Genomic DNA, 15,400 nt, shown 5'->3' with positions numbered 1-15,400 from the left:
TGATTGTTAATCTTGTGAGTATTGAACAACTGTTACACATTCCAATTCAGCCATGTTTTTGTAGACTTCCCTGTAATGGAGTCATGTTAGGCTAAAAAAAGCCTGCATCATAAAGTCCTCCGCACTTTTTGTTTTTATTTCCATTTTTTTAAAAACAATTTTTTAAATCCATAAATATTTCAAGTCCAACGCCAGTCAAATACACTATTCCAGATTTTTACTCGTCAAGGAATACATTAATGTAGGGAGGTCCTTTCCCAGGTTGATTGTACACAACTGTTTATTTGGTTACATACTAGTTTGAACAACCCCACACACACCCAAAAAAGAAAAAAAAGACACCGCCTGCCCACACTATATTTTCAAAAACCATTGCCTGAGAACCAATTCTTTTATTGTTTTAAGCCTAAAAGGGTGAAGGAAGAGAGGAAGTCACGTGACCATGTTCTGAAGATACGCCATTCAGGCAGGAACAGACCTGTCTTTAGTCAGCATGATAACTTGAAGATCTGCTTTTAATCACACCCAGTCTAGATGATAAGTAAATGTGAATCTATGTAGCTATTGTCCACTGTAGTATGTTTTTTAAAAGCTGAGAAATTTATTGCCTTATAAAAGATTTGGCTTTGAGGGTATAAAACAAGGACTGTGACATGGTTTCTCTGGAGGCTAGCACTATTAAACAGAATAAATATGGACAAGTACATGCAGACTGACATGCGTGCATTCATGCATGTTACGTTTAACCACATTTCACCCAAGTACTTTGTATTCAAACTTTGAAATCAAAAAGATCTGTTAGATCTCTGCAATTAACACATCAGAGAGCTGTTCTCCATTCTTCCCTGCACGACTCTGTCTACACATCTACATTTACTTCAACCGAACTTTCAACTCAAGTCCCATGTTGATGTGGTTTCTTTCTCAGTACCATGATGTAAAGGTTGTGACAAGGCTGTTTGAGTTTGGATTTATCAGATATTTGTTCAGCATAAAAATTCAACTTGGGTTTACTTGCAGTGGAAATCAATGTAAGGGGTTGTGACCTGCACACACAGCAAGGGTTTGAAGTCAGATATCTACACTCGTCGTAAACCACAATCGTAAACCACAATGTTAGCTAGTAGCTTCTTCCATGCCTTAGTGGGGATTACTTTCAAAATCTGAAGTCACCTCTTCAAATATGATAAGTAAATTAATAAATAATTTCTTTGATGAAATATGTTTTTTCAGTCTAGTCCCTGTGGAACCCCAGTGGTCTGTGGCTCAGCAATTGTTGTGCTGAGTTGTCCCCCTTGTGATGTTCTGCTGTTAGGATGTTTGAATCTCAATTTTCCACTGATAATGATCCTTGATCTGTCAGTACCATACCTGTGCTCCTGGCTTTCACAACTGTCTGTCACCTTGGGCTTTCTTCCCTCATGAAGTTGACAAGCTGGGATATGACTCATCGAGGTGTACTGGTAGATTTAGTCCTCGTGTGATTGGGGGAGAGACTTGCTCCTATCTGTACACATTGACTTTCAAGCTGATAACTCTTTGATTTCTATTAAATAGTTTCAGTTTGTGTTTAATTTAAAAAACAACAACACTTTTTTAATTGACTTCTGATTGATATGCATATAACAGACATTTATTCATAAGGCAAATTTAAGACCTGTCATTTCTTTAAGGCTTTCGTTGTTAGTTTAATTCTCAAAATGCATCTTCAGATATAACATAGACATTGCTCACAACAATATTACAGTACTTTTAGGGGCTGTCGGGTAGCCTAGTGGTTAAAGCGTTCGCTCGTCACGCCGAAGACCCGGGTTCGATTCCCGACATGGGTACAATGTGTGAAGCCCATTTATGGTGTCCTACGCCGTGATATTGCTGGAATATTGCTAAAAGCGGCGTAAAACCATACTAACTCAGTCACTCACTACAGTACTTTTAGAGGAAAAATGGGTTGAGATGGATGTCTGTGTTGAGGCGTTCTACAGGGACATAACTGACATTGATCTTCTGTGGTGAACATTTGTGGTAGATATTGGAGAGGGATGCCTGAGACGGAGACATTTATTGACTCCCTGTATATTAGTAGTGGGAGAAAAAGGTAATTTGTAGGTGTTGGCGTATCAGTTACATACACAGAGTGCTCGGTGCCTGTGTGGGTGGGATGTTTGTCCTCACCGGCAGTTTGGGGGTGGGGTTACTCCTGAGTGACAGGTGATTTGTTTGACTTGGCTATCCTGTGTCACTGCGTGGAGCACTGGATGGGGGAAAGCTGTGTCTTGGAAATCCCTTAAAACACGTGGAATAATATACTGTTATATACTACCTGTTTAATAATTGATGAATTTGTTTAGGTCAGATGTTATTGTCATTGTTACAGTTTTAAGTGGACTGCTGAAATTGTAACTTGTTGAAACAATAAAATCTCACTAACACAGTTATGGTGGTGATAATTGTAAAGAGATGGCAATTATGAAGATGGTGATGTCATTATTGTAAAGAGATGGCAAAAATGATGATGATGTTATGGAGATCTTGTTCATGAATTGTTTTAAAGGCATTACTTAGAAGTTGAAGGATGATTTATGGACAACAACTTAAGTATTTACTGTAAAGGTGACGTTTCGGTATAGATCCTTATACCTAAAACCTTATACCTCAAGCCTTGCTTGAAGGATCTATAATGGAACGTCACCTTTACTGTAAATAATTTATCCATATATTGTATCTACTTGATGTTGATGATGGTGATAATGTTAACGAGATGATGTTGATTAAAATGGTGGTGATGTTGCTGCTGATGCTATGAATGAGTTAATGGGTTTGTTGATGTTATTGAGATGGCAATGATGATTATGATGATTATGATTATGATGTTAGTAAGATTGTGTTGACGATGATGCTCATATCATGTTGATGTTCAAACAGTGAAGATGATGAAAATAATTTTGTTTGTTGTTTAATGCCACACTCAGCAATGATAGTGGTCTGTAAATAAAGTCTGGTCCAGACAATCCAGTGATTAATGTCATCAACATTGATCAATGCAGTTGGGATTTGATGACATGCATCAACCAAGTTAGCAAGCCTGGCCACCAGATCCTGTAAGTTGCCTCTATCGACAAGCATACTCACTTTTAATGGCAAGCATGGGTTGCTGAAGACCTTTTCAAACCTGGATCTTCATGGATCTGAAAATAATGAAGTTTTGAAAGTATCTTATTAGGAGCAATGATTAACAATCCGACTTCGTTTATAACATTTAAATTTTCAATCAGAAAGAAATTGACAAAAATGTAAGCCTGTAATATCATCCAGGCCATCATTCCATCGTCCCTGGTCACAGACTCATCAGCCCATTGCCAGGTTATGAACTGAGCCTATTTGGTCTCTTGTGAAGCATATGGCGCTCCATGAAATAAGGCTAATAAACTTGTGGGAAACAAACTCACGGAGGTTCCTGGAGTGGAGAACTACAGGCTACTGGTAATGTTATCCCATGTTGATTAGATAAGGCATTCCCATGCAGTGCCAGATATGTGGTAATAGTACTCAGACTCCTACAGCCTCATACCAACCATAGGCTTTGTCTCTCCTGTCATGTTTTTCATTATATTGTGGGAAAAAATTACTCATTTTCTGTTTTGGTTTTAGAAGTTCAATATTTTAAACTTTTGGTTATCAGATGTAGTTGATTGATGAAGATACTTTATTTATTTTTGTTGTTTGTCTTTTAGTTCATATTTCATTGTCTTGCCTAAAAGTGTTCTGACTACGTGATGGTTGTCATGACATTCAGATAGACTTTTTTATACACTTTGAAAAACATGGAAGCAATACCTGTATTTTCTGACTAATCTTTGAACAGTGAAAAATGATCTGGAACTAAACGGATATTGACAAATTTTACAAATACTTCCACATTATCAGCAGATTATTTTTTATTGATTATAAATGGCTGATTCTTCTTATCATCTGCCCTAGTGTCCATGAGCTATCTTATTCCAGTGTGGTAATTTCTTTTAACACTTGATGTTACAAATTTGCATTCAGTTCTGTCATCAATACTGAGAAACCTACAGTCCCGGCAATTAGTGATGAGATTATATATACTACTCAAAAGATGTTCTTTAACTTCATTTGAGTAGGGGGCACGGGTGGCCCAGTTGTCTAAGGCACCGCGATTCGCTGTGCAGAGTTGCGTCCCTTGGGCACACCAGAAACCTATGATTGTGGGTTCGAATCCCGGTTCCCCCCGATTATGTTTGTAGGTTTGTCAGCACCATACCCGTACTCATGGGTTTGACCGAAGTGGTAAATGTCTGAGACCTGCATCACTTCTGGCTTTCCTCCAACATTAAGCCGACACGCCGGGATGTAACTGGCATAGCGTTAAAAGCGGAGTTAAACCAAACTCACTCACTCACTCATTTGAGTAGTATCTATATATATATACAAAACGACATCACTCCATACCAATGATTCTGTAACCTGCTGTGTTTATCTCGACACTGTCTCTGGGAATGCTACATCTGGTTTAACACTGTGTTAATATATTCTATTTTACCAACACTTTTATGAGGTTGACACAGGATTATTACATCTTAAGTGTTTTCAAAACGAGAATTTATCAGCTGGGGTAATACATGGATCCTGTTATGTATTCATTGAAGATCTTGCAATAACGTTATAATGGGGTGTGTTTGTAATAGACATGCTGTTGACTGATCGATTAATGTACATTTCAATCCATGATATGCAACGTAATCAAGCATGACAGCTGGATAATCAAACCACGTGTGGCCCATTGAAGTCTATCTTATTGCTGTGGTATATATACATAGTATACACTGAGAGTCTTGTTGAAACTGACACTCCCGGGATATAAGAGCTGGTTTTGTACTGAATTCTATAGATACAAAGGTGATTAAAATGACTTAACCCTAGTTGTCAGTTTTTATGCTCAAGACACATGGTGATATTGACACGCCTCAGTGTCCCGGTGAGGTTTCTATGGCTATGCTGGAGTTAAAGGTGGATGACTCTTGAAGATATTGTTAGGTGATAAAATGGTTCACATTATTGATGGAATAAATATGCTGAGGAAGCAAACCGAGGACAAACTCAGAAATTCTTCATCTGTATCATACTAGCTGAGAGATCTCAAAATGTTTGAAAACCAGTTTAGAAGTCAACATACATACCGTTTTTCAATAATTCTCCATTAAAAGAAATTTATGGTGTTCTGTTTCAAAAATTATTTTCTAATTGCAGGCTTCACTTGAAGATCCACTTGAAGATGTTGATTTTTTCCCAGGGGAATATTCAGGATATTCACCTACTGTTTTGAAATTTGTTGTAGTCCTCTGTAGAGTAGATATCTCTTATTTCAATTTGGAACTAAGCGCAGAGTATGTTTGAAATAGGTTTCAGTATGAAACAGAATACGTCTTTTTAACCAATCAGAATAAATCATTCTTCAAGGTTATGGTAGAATTACAACTAAATATAGTTGTTATTGAATGACTGCCTAGAAAAGCAAAGAAAATATAGTTGCATCCAGCCGTGTCAGGTAATCAGTTGGGCAGCCTGATCTTGTATGGTATGTGCTGCATGTTTCATTGATTTTGTCATATACTGGCCAGTTGTGGGGATTTTGTCAATATCAAACTAAACCAAGTCAAGTGTGCTTGTAAAACTTCTGAAGAAAAAAAGTTAAAATTATTTTATTTTCATTGACTATGTGTTAGTCTTTGTTTGTCATAACTAGTGACGTTGTAGATCGAAGGTCAGGTTCCGTAACAATACAGTAAAAATATGTTGGCTGGTGAAGTAGTCTTGACTGCAGAATAATGAGCCAGTCAAGATGATGAAAATAGACAAATCTAGCTTTAGAATTTAGAAAGGCGAAAAAACAACAAAACTGATTGTGTACTTCAAGATTTGATAGACTGTATGTTGGTCTAGCCGTGGCAGGTGACCACTCTGCAGCCGAGTGTGGGAGAGGCCCCTACGCCTGGGGCAAACTGGGAAATTTTTCAAGGGAGGTAACCTTGTAAGTGGGTAAAGCGACCAGGATAGGTTGCTGCTAATTCAACACATTTCATCATTGATTTTGCCAGCTTGCAGGATTAAAAAACACAGCTGAGACCAAGGCAGATGTGTCGATCATTACGTGACAGTTACGGCTAGTGAATTCAGTTTCTGTCTCTTGAATTCTCATGTCATTAGTACTGAATCTCACAGATACTGGGAAAAAACCCGGCATGTCTCATCTGCTGGATGGAAACCCCCGCCTTCCAAGGTCTTGTGGGAATGTTGTATAGCCAACGGATCATTACTACATACTCAGGATTCATAAATCTGATAATTTGTTAAACCAGACATTTTCACTTACTGCTGCACTGCTTGGTTAACCAAAATTCAGTGTGCTTCAAAGTTTAGTGAAGAACAAATATTCAGATTTGCTATAAAATGTTTTGGATTTGATTATTTTCAACATCGTATTGTCTTATGGTTAGATCAGAACCAATGTTTATGATTCCTCATCCCCTTAAGATCTGAAACCAGTTTGAAACATTTAATGTTAAGCCATAGTCGTGGACCAGGCCTTAAGATGTACTATCTTCTTTCTGTCCCTTTGAACTGATGACTAAGACAAGCTGAGGTCATCAGAGAGAATTAGCTAATGGAGATGGTGACAAGAAGCCTGTGTTCTGACATGTGGAGTGATATAAACGAAGCTGCATGTCCCAGGTACCATCTCCCACTGTCCCTGATGGACATGAAGCATCCTTGAATCTACTTGCGTTATCAGTGTCTACAGAGGTTTAAGTAGCATCGGATCAAAATCAAACAAACAAACAAACTATTTTAGGGACCTGTCATTTAATTTAGTGGGGGCATGGGTGGCTCTGTTGTCTGCGGCACTGAATTAACTGTGCAGAGTTGCCTCCCTTATGTGTGCCAGGAACCTATATCATAGGTTCTGATCCGAGTTTGCCTTAATTATGTTTCTAGGTTTTATGGCTTTGAATTATTATAAAGCGTCGCTCCTCACGGCTTAGATCCGGGTTTCTAGTGTATCCCACTGTGATATTGCTGGAATATTGCTGGAATATTACTAAAAGCGACATAAAACCATTCTCACTCACTTTTAATTATTAACAATGATAACTATTGTTTAAATTTTGAAAGTTTCCATATTTGAACAGGTGCATGAAAAATTTGTGCCAATATGTACATAATAAAATGTTAACTATTTTGGTGTGATTATAATTACTTTGAAAGTTTGGAAGGGACATGCAAACAATAAACAGGAAGAGTTGCAGCCACAAATTACATACCTGACATAAATATGTAGACTCCCATTGATCATGTCTATAATAAGGGACATACTGCCAAGTTGCATTTGGAATTTTAAACTCAGAGACAAAGTCTCTTGCTTTGGATTCCCATCACAGCACGTGTATAAACCTGACACAGATTCAATTCTGACATTGATATTTACAGAAGGTGTGTGATGTATGAGATATGGGCGAGGATATGTGAGATAACAGACTAGATGAAGCCGTGCATGAGTCACAGGGACATGTACACCTCGTTCAACGTGCAATGATAACAGTCTCCATGCACCAGGCACTGTAACACCTACCCCCTCGGGATTGGGAGACACGTACACCTCTAACTTGTCAGTGTCTGTACAATGATTAAACCAGTTTCAAAAAATTGGTTTGTGGATTTCACTTCAAAATGTCGAATAACAGTAAATCTAAATGGTTATAACAGCTTGTTTTAGGTTTATATATATTTATTTGGGTCATTTCATGGAAATAAAAGATTTCTGTCTAGGCCTGGTTCTGTTGCTTTTAATTGTACCTGGTGACTAAAATTGATGGCAGTGTTAAATATTGTATTATTTCTGTTTTGCAATATTAAACCTGCTCTCATGTCATCATTTTAGTCGATGCCGAATACATCGTTGATATTTTTGTCATCCAAAGCTTTTGCTGTCAGTGGAAAAGAAGAATCTTACAAAACTTCAAATCGTCCCCAGGAGCTCTAGCTGCTGTAGACATTGCTAATTATTTACATTTGTTTGCAACATTGTGCTTGAGGCTCAGTTCATATCAGTGGGGAAGATGTGATGTACCTATGTATATATTACGCTGACGTGTGTGATAAGGGATAGAATAAAAAGACAATGATATATAGACCAAATGTATAATTTATGTTCGTAGATACTTGTTTGGTCATGACAGGACCTGATACGGATGTCTAAACATACCAGAATTATCAGTTGATAATAGGACCCTTATTCCAGCAATGGCTGAATTGAATTTTAGGAAAAATCATATGTAATAGTGTTTCAACACATCTATGATACACCAGCCATTCACAGCAAGTAAAGTAAAGTTGGCCAGTGTACTGGGGAATGAGCAAACAGCCTTACAGAGTTGTCTCCCATTATAGAGAGAGACCACACTGCCTTAGAACCAATGATACTATCCTCTTATCTTGATCTGATCCTCATCTGTATTTAGATACTTATTTAAATGTGATGAATTTGACTTTTTTCATATATTTAGTGGGATAATTGATTGGTATGCCAGTATCAGATGACAGACCCTTGGTGAAATCCCATGGTTATTGGAAAAATTCTTTGGGGCAAGTTTACATAGCTGTTCGCAAGCTCATATGAAAAGAAAACGTTCTTCCGAAAAATGATGCCAAGGAACAATTATGGCCAGTAGATTCATTTTGGGTGGACTTTTATCGGAAAAGAAAGGACTTTCTGTCCATGAAGTTATTATGTCTCAGTATGGTTTATTGTTGTGAGAAGACTGTATTGATGTATTCATATTTAATATTGTTGACAACTGTGATGTTTGTTTCTGACAGTGGTATCCTCTTCCTGTTGATTACATGCAGCATTGGAGGTTTTCACAGGTAACATGTTTGGAGAATGCTGCAGTTGACACTCATCCATTCCCTCGTGTAGATGTCTCTAGCTGTAGTCGTACATTTCATGTGCATGATCGCATGGAGTTCATGTTTTCAGACTCGCCCAAATGTGTTGATTTTTCTTTTCGTACTTATGTGAAGTTTAGTTTCAGAGTAATTGTGTGCATTTTATTTATTTCTGAATGTCTTTTTGTGATATTGCTGTGTTGATAGTGACAGATGTTACACGACCATCCATTGAAATGATTGGTTGATTTGTGTCACATGGTTTCTATACATTTTTGTTGCAACTGTTTGAACAAATGTTTGGCTTTGTGTAGTATTTCATCTTTTTCTCCAGTCTGTTAATACTTATGGCTTTAGAATGAAAAAAATTGATTAATCATATGTTTTTTTAGATATGACAATAAATAATTGATTACAATTACATTAACTTAAACAGATTCTGTGTAGAAGTGATGAAACCTTTCATTTGAAATTGGATCTGAGCAGCTTGTTATATAAACTTTGTTGAGTTCGGTTTCGGACAGTTTTATATTTTTGATAAAAAAATTAACTTGGAACAGATAAACAGTTTCTTATTTCACTTCATCTCACCGTTTATTGTGTAGTGGCACATCACTGATATTGACATGATAATTGTGCAGATGCATGGTTGGAGAACATAGTTCTTCATCAGTTTTGTTTGTAGATTAAGCATGGACATTGAATAGCTTCTATATGGCATGTGTAGTTGAGGACAGTGTGTTTGACAGCTTTGGTTGAATATACTTTAGTTGAAATTTAGGAAAAAATATTTCATGAAAGATTATATTATAATGGTCTCTTAATCTGGATGAAATATCGTGATTGTTTGTGTGACAGTTTGTGTTATGTTTATTCTTGCACATGAGATATATTATTTATTCACCACTGAGTGAAATAAGGTTATACGGACATGTATGTCGTCAGAGTTGTACATTTCTCATACAGTGATCATAGTGTGTGGGTATGACACTGTGTACATAGGCTTTAGGCTGCACCTGGGTTGTTGATAACAATGATATGTGAAATCATCAGGTCTTAGTCACCAAATATCTATGATTAAAGAAGCATTCACAGTTTTAGGTTGCAAATGGGGCGTGGCAGCCCAGGGGTCTTAGTGCTGCAGTTGATTGTTTGTATCCTCTTACCGTGCAAGGTTCCGCTGGTCATGGGTTTGAATCTCGTATTTAATCTGATTATGAACTTGATTTGTGAGCACCGAACTCGTGCTCGTGGGTTTCACCAAAGTGACAAACAGCTGTGGCCTTAGTCCATGGATGTTACGTAATTCTATCCTCCTAATAGGAGCCTAGATATGTGGACAGTACACACCAGTCTCTTATAGGGACAACTTGTTCTTATTATTTACTTAATCTAGAACTTATGATTTAGACTAATAATTATTGCCTAAGAGACATGTGCAAGTCTACTATGGCCTGTGTAACTTGGGACTTTCCTTCCACATTAAGCTGACAAGTCCGTGAAAAAAGTATTGTTTAAATAGGCATCAGGCCCAGTTCACACAGAGTAATGAAGTCTTTCAGTATGAACTGTTTCAAAAATGATATTTGTGTGTGTTTTTAAAGAAGTAATAGAGATTTGAAGAATGATAAACAATCTGTATGCTGGTAAAGATAAGTTCTTTAACACAAACCATTTATGATGTATTTGCACTGGTAAAGTTTGATGTTTTGAGGCATGAAGGTAAGGCTCTGTGCACCATTGAACACTTTCATCAACCAATGTCATGTGCATATTTTAACAGACCATTCTATTCTGAGAACTAGTTTTCAAGTAGATCTTGAGTGGAAGAAGATGACTTAAGCTCGCTCTTTGACTCTTAATATCTAATATCTCGTAAAGAGAGATGACGTTTTTAGGTTCTTTTCTACAGCTGTTTGCTGTAAATTGTATAGCTATAGTGCCTGGCACTTTTATCCGCCCCGATTTTCGTGATGATAAGCCCCGGCAAGATAGTCCCACCGAAGGGATTCCCCTCATCTCACAATCAACCAGCTGCGCAGCTCTTACCTCCAGCAGATAGCAGTCATGTGTGGGGAGTTACCCCCCTTATATCATAAATATTGTTACAACTTATCAGAGGAGAAACTTGAGAAAGGTTATTGGCTCATCCAAACTGGATTAATTGGATGAAAGTATATCCCAGTTTTGGGCAGATCCTGTTTACTTGCAGTTTTGTAAGAAAAATTATCAGATATTTATATGGCGTTTCCCTTGCAATTTGATCAATGATTAATTTCTGAAATGGATTTTAAAGGCAGAAAATACATTCTTTTTTCCAATGACACATTTTAAAAAGAATCAAGAACTGTTCTAATTTGCTTTGTTTCAAGTGTATGCAAATGAAATATTCTTCTTAAATTAAATGTTAATTTTGCAGCATTGAAGACTGTTAAGTTTAATACGTGGAGTAATGTCTTTACATTTAATAAATAACTTTCCTTTCAATTTCAAGACATTGATTAGTAAGTCATTGTCAGAGGTTCTCTGATTTTCTTCTTATATATATTTATACATATAAAACAATGTACATCAGTGTACATTCACATTGGTAAGTCTTGGATAAGGATTTAGAAGTTTGAAGAACATGAAAACAAAAGTTTGTAAGAGTTTTTTAGCGGGATAGGGTGGTCAGGCTAGCTGACTTGGTTGATGCATGTCATCGTATCCCAATTGCGTGGATTGATGCTCATGATGTCAATCATTGGATTGTCTGGTCCAGACTCTATTATTTACAGACACGCCATCATATAGCTGAGTGCGGCGTTAAACAGCAAACAAACAAAAACATAAAAGTTTTAAGCATAGCAACTTCTTTTTTGTTTGTAATGTTTCTTGACTACTGCTTACACGTCATGCCTGTTTTAGGGGCAGGAAGTAGCCCTGAAATGTGGCTACGAACAGTAGGTGTTGGTATCTGTACAAGTTTCATATCTTTAAGTCACATTGTCCTTGCTGATGATTTGTTTCTTTACACAGAATAATAGTATACACTAGATGGCCTTGCATTGGTGTTTAAAGCACCATATTCACCTCATCATGCCATATGGCTCCGAACACCCTATTCACCTCATTATACCATGGCTTAAAACACTGTATTCACCTCATTGTACTATGGCTAAAACAGGATATTCACCTCATGCCATGGCTTAAAATACCATATTCACCTGATTATACCATGGCTTAAAGCAATGTATTCACCAGAGTGTGTTTGTACTTCCAGGCTGGAAGGAGAATAGTGGACTTGTATGAAGATCTCCGCGATGGACATAACTTGATCTCACTTCTGGAGGTGCTGGCACACGAAATATTGGTAAGCGTGATGAAAAGTGTTTTTATGAAATACAACTACACGTTTTGGTTGGTTGGTTTATTGATCTGGCAAATGTTTTTGTGAAAAGGAAATAAGCCCATTCCTTTATTTATTCTGTCAAAAACCAAGTTTCCTGTCAACAATTTCCTGATAACTTTTCAGTGTTTGGACTTATTTTGATTTTAAATGCTTTTTAGTATTGTAATCATATCAGTTTGTTATAATATGTTGCGTTTTAAAAGACAAGTTATGAAAAGAATTATGAAAATGTGAACAAGCTATACTACAACTACATATTAATATCTCACTTGTGTCCACATAGTCTACATTACAGGGGGGGGACGGGTGGCCTAGTCATCTGGTGGGTTCGAATCCTGGTTTGCCCCAATTATGTTTCCAGGTTTGTCAGCACCATACCCGTGCTCGTGGGTTTCACCGAAGTGGTAAACGTCTGAAACCTGCATCACTTCGGGCTTTCCTCCCACATTAAGCTGACACACCGCGATATAACTGGAATACTGTTAAAAGCGGCGTTAAACCCACCTCACTCACTCACTCACTCACTCACTCACTCACTCACTCACTCACTCACTCACTCACTCACTCACTCACTCACTCACTCACTCACTCCATTACAGTGTTTGAAGTAATTGAGGTTTTGGTGTTATTAATTGTATAAGTAATATATTTGATTCAATAAAAAAATTCATTTTCTGTTTCAGCCAAGAGAAAAAGGACACATGAGATTCCACAAAATTCAGAATGTACAGATAAGCTTAGAGTTTCTCAAAATGAAGGGGGTAAGTAGTATGAAAACTCGAAAATAATATTGTGGCACTGGCGTGCTCCAAGCAACATTGGTGATTATTAATGGGAGACAACTCTACATTGCCTAGCACAAACTGTCACAGTCAGAGAATATTGTGTGAATTGATAACATGGCTTATGGTATTCTGCACACTCTTCCTTATAAATCTTGATTTATTACATAAGAGAATATCATCTTCATATCAAGAAGAGTTCCTTGGTGATATTTTGATGCCATGTAACAACATTGTTGTCACTAATTAGTAAGAATTAAAATGATGATCATGAATTGAAGTGTTATAAAATCCTTTTACTGTGTTACATTGTGGACAGCACAACTTTAATAATAAAGAAAACAAATTGTATATCAATGAACCGTTTCTTTTTAGATACGACTGGTCAATATAAGGTCCGATGAAATTGTGGACGGAAACCCCAAACTGACCCTGGGGTTGATATGGACTGTTATCTTACATTTCCAGGTAGGTGTTATATGCATGATATACACATACAGGCTTTCCATCACACGTGTGTGATGTGTACATGATATATGTGTGACATGAACATACACTGTACAGTGAAACCTTCTTAAACAGGACCCTGTTCATCCCAAACCCCTCTATTTTGGAATCAGTACATATTTAAATAGATATTATTCTGTTTGATTCACTAATCCCGAAAGTTGATTATCTAAGTGATTTCAATGGAAATGGTAAGTCTTGATTAACAGGTTTCACTGAACACATGAACATGAAATATACAGTCAAGTCTCGTTAATCCGACACTCGTTAATCCGACAATCGTTAATCCAACAATCGGCTTCATCCGACGCTAGTGATGGGAACCGATTAAATTATTTGGACCCGTTAATCCGACAGTATCGCACTCTGATTCTGACACACCTAATTTGCAATGAATTACCAAAATCACTCATAAATCAGTCTCATTAATCTGACACAGTGATCAGCGTACTCCGTGTTTTGATGCAAGATGAGTCGGTTGGTAGCTGCATATTACAACGGCTGCAGAGATAAACTTGCTTAACAATAAACAATTAATGAACAATCCGTGTTTTATATCGTTATCTATCGTGTAGTCAACCACGAACGTTGATACTACTTAATTTCTTTTATCAGACATACTCGTTAATTTGACATAATCATATGCAACCAACCATGTCGGATTAACGGGACTTGACTGTACGTGTTATACTGACATACCTAATGCATTGAGTAAGTGCGTGTGGTATATTTATATTGCAATGCACTTCTTTAAAATCATTGTTTCATTTTATGTAATACTGTATTTCATGCAGTTGTTCCCTTGATATAAACATGATTAATATTTCGTAAATCCTTCATTAAAGATCCCTTCCATCAACAATAGGTCCGATGTAATTCAGGTGTAAAGCCTGTGTTTCAAGTGTTACAAGATCACTACCATTTCGTGATATTGTTTGTAAAGAATTTCAGAATAAAAATGTCGAATTGTTGCAATACCTCACATCTGAGGGCCTTTGGAAAAAACATGCCTTTAGTCAGGGATTTTCGGTATATTTATATATGCTTGATTGAATAGATGTTCACATTCCATGCAGTTCTGACCTCATGCTTGAGGATCTTGTTGAATGTTTGTTTGTCTATTGTTGAGTGAAAACTGACATTTCTAGATCAAATAAAAAACCTTCATTCTTTTATGCATAATATTTCTGTTAAATGAGTTTTGTCACTCAATGGTATCTGTCTGTTATTTGTTTGAAAGAAACTTTTAGATCAGAAAAGTAATTGCACCACTGCTACAAATAGGAAACGTCAGTTTTCACGCCATATTGCTGTATTCAAAACAGTCACAGATCATGTTTTTATGAGCAAAACAAATGGATAATCTACCAAAGACTGGCACCACAGCCTACAGAATTCAAGCCCGTGTCTAAAGACAATGTTGATGTCTATATTTCACACTCTCCTCACTTCCTGAAAGCCATTTCGTAGATTGTAATGTCATACCAATGTTGTCCACCATCTCAGGGGCCACTCCAGTACATTAAGCCTGAGAGGGTAGAACTCACACAAAATATGTTCTGACTGCTGGATACATATATTCTTTTGTCCCCCTCCTTTCATTGGTATGTTGTACATGACAGTGAATGACTTATGTGCTCCAGGCACCATCACTCTCGTGTACTGTCACACATTCAGCAGGTTCTTGCAGCCTCATGGGGGTTGTCACAAGTCACCTGACATTACGATTAGGGCTGGCTGTCGATACAGATCA

At 37.1% G+C, this 15,400-nt stretch overlaps 1 protein-coding gene across 18 annotated transcripts in view; it reads left to right on the top strand.

Annotated features, from left to right (window-relative positions):
- Positions 1-15,400, top strand: part of LOC139480555 (microtubule-actin cross-linking factor 1-like) — a 275,708-nt gene that overhangs the window by 90,818 nt on the left and 169,490 nt on the right. For 15 of the 18 annotated variants that reach the window (XM_071263682.1, XM_071263691.1, XM_071263689.1 and 12 more), the window contains 4 exons: positions 8,899-8,946; positions 12,230-12,319; positions 13,042-13,119; positions 13,516-13,608. In XM_071263682.1, coding sequence (XP_071119783.1) covers positions 8,899-8,946; positions 12,230-12,319; positions 13,042-13,119; positions 13,516-13,608 — 309 coding nt within the window. The remainder of the gene's footprint in view (positions 1-8,898; positions 8,947-12,229; positions 12,320-13,041; positions 13,120-13,515; positions 13,609-15,400) is intronic. The other 3 variants (XM_071263686.1, XM_071263688.1, XM_071263685.1) reach the window with 2 other exon arrangements.

The sequence above is a fragment of the Haliotis cracherodii genome, unplaced genomic scaffold, assembly GCF_022045235.1.
Source record: "Haliotis cracherodii isolate W230 unplaced genomic scaffold, xgHalCrac1.p SCAF_4, whole genome shotgun sequence".
Lineage (NCBI taxonomy): Eukaryota > Metazoa > Mollusca > Gastropoda > Lepetellida > Haliotidae > Haliotis > Haliotis cracherodii.
This window is presented reverse-complemented; position numbering and strand designations above follow the sequence as displayed.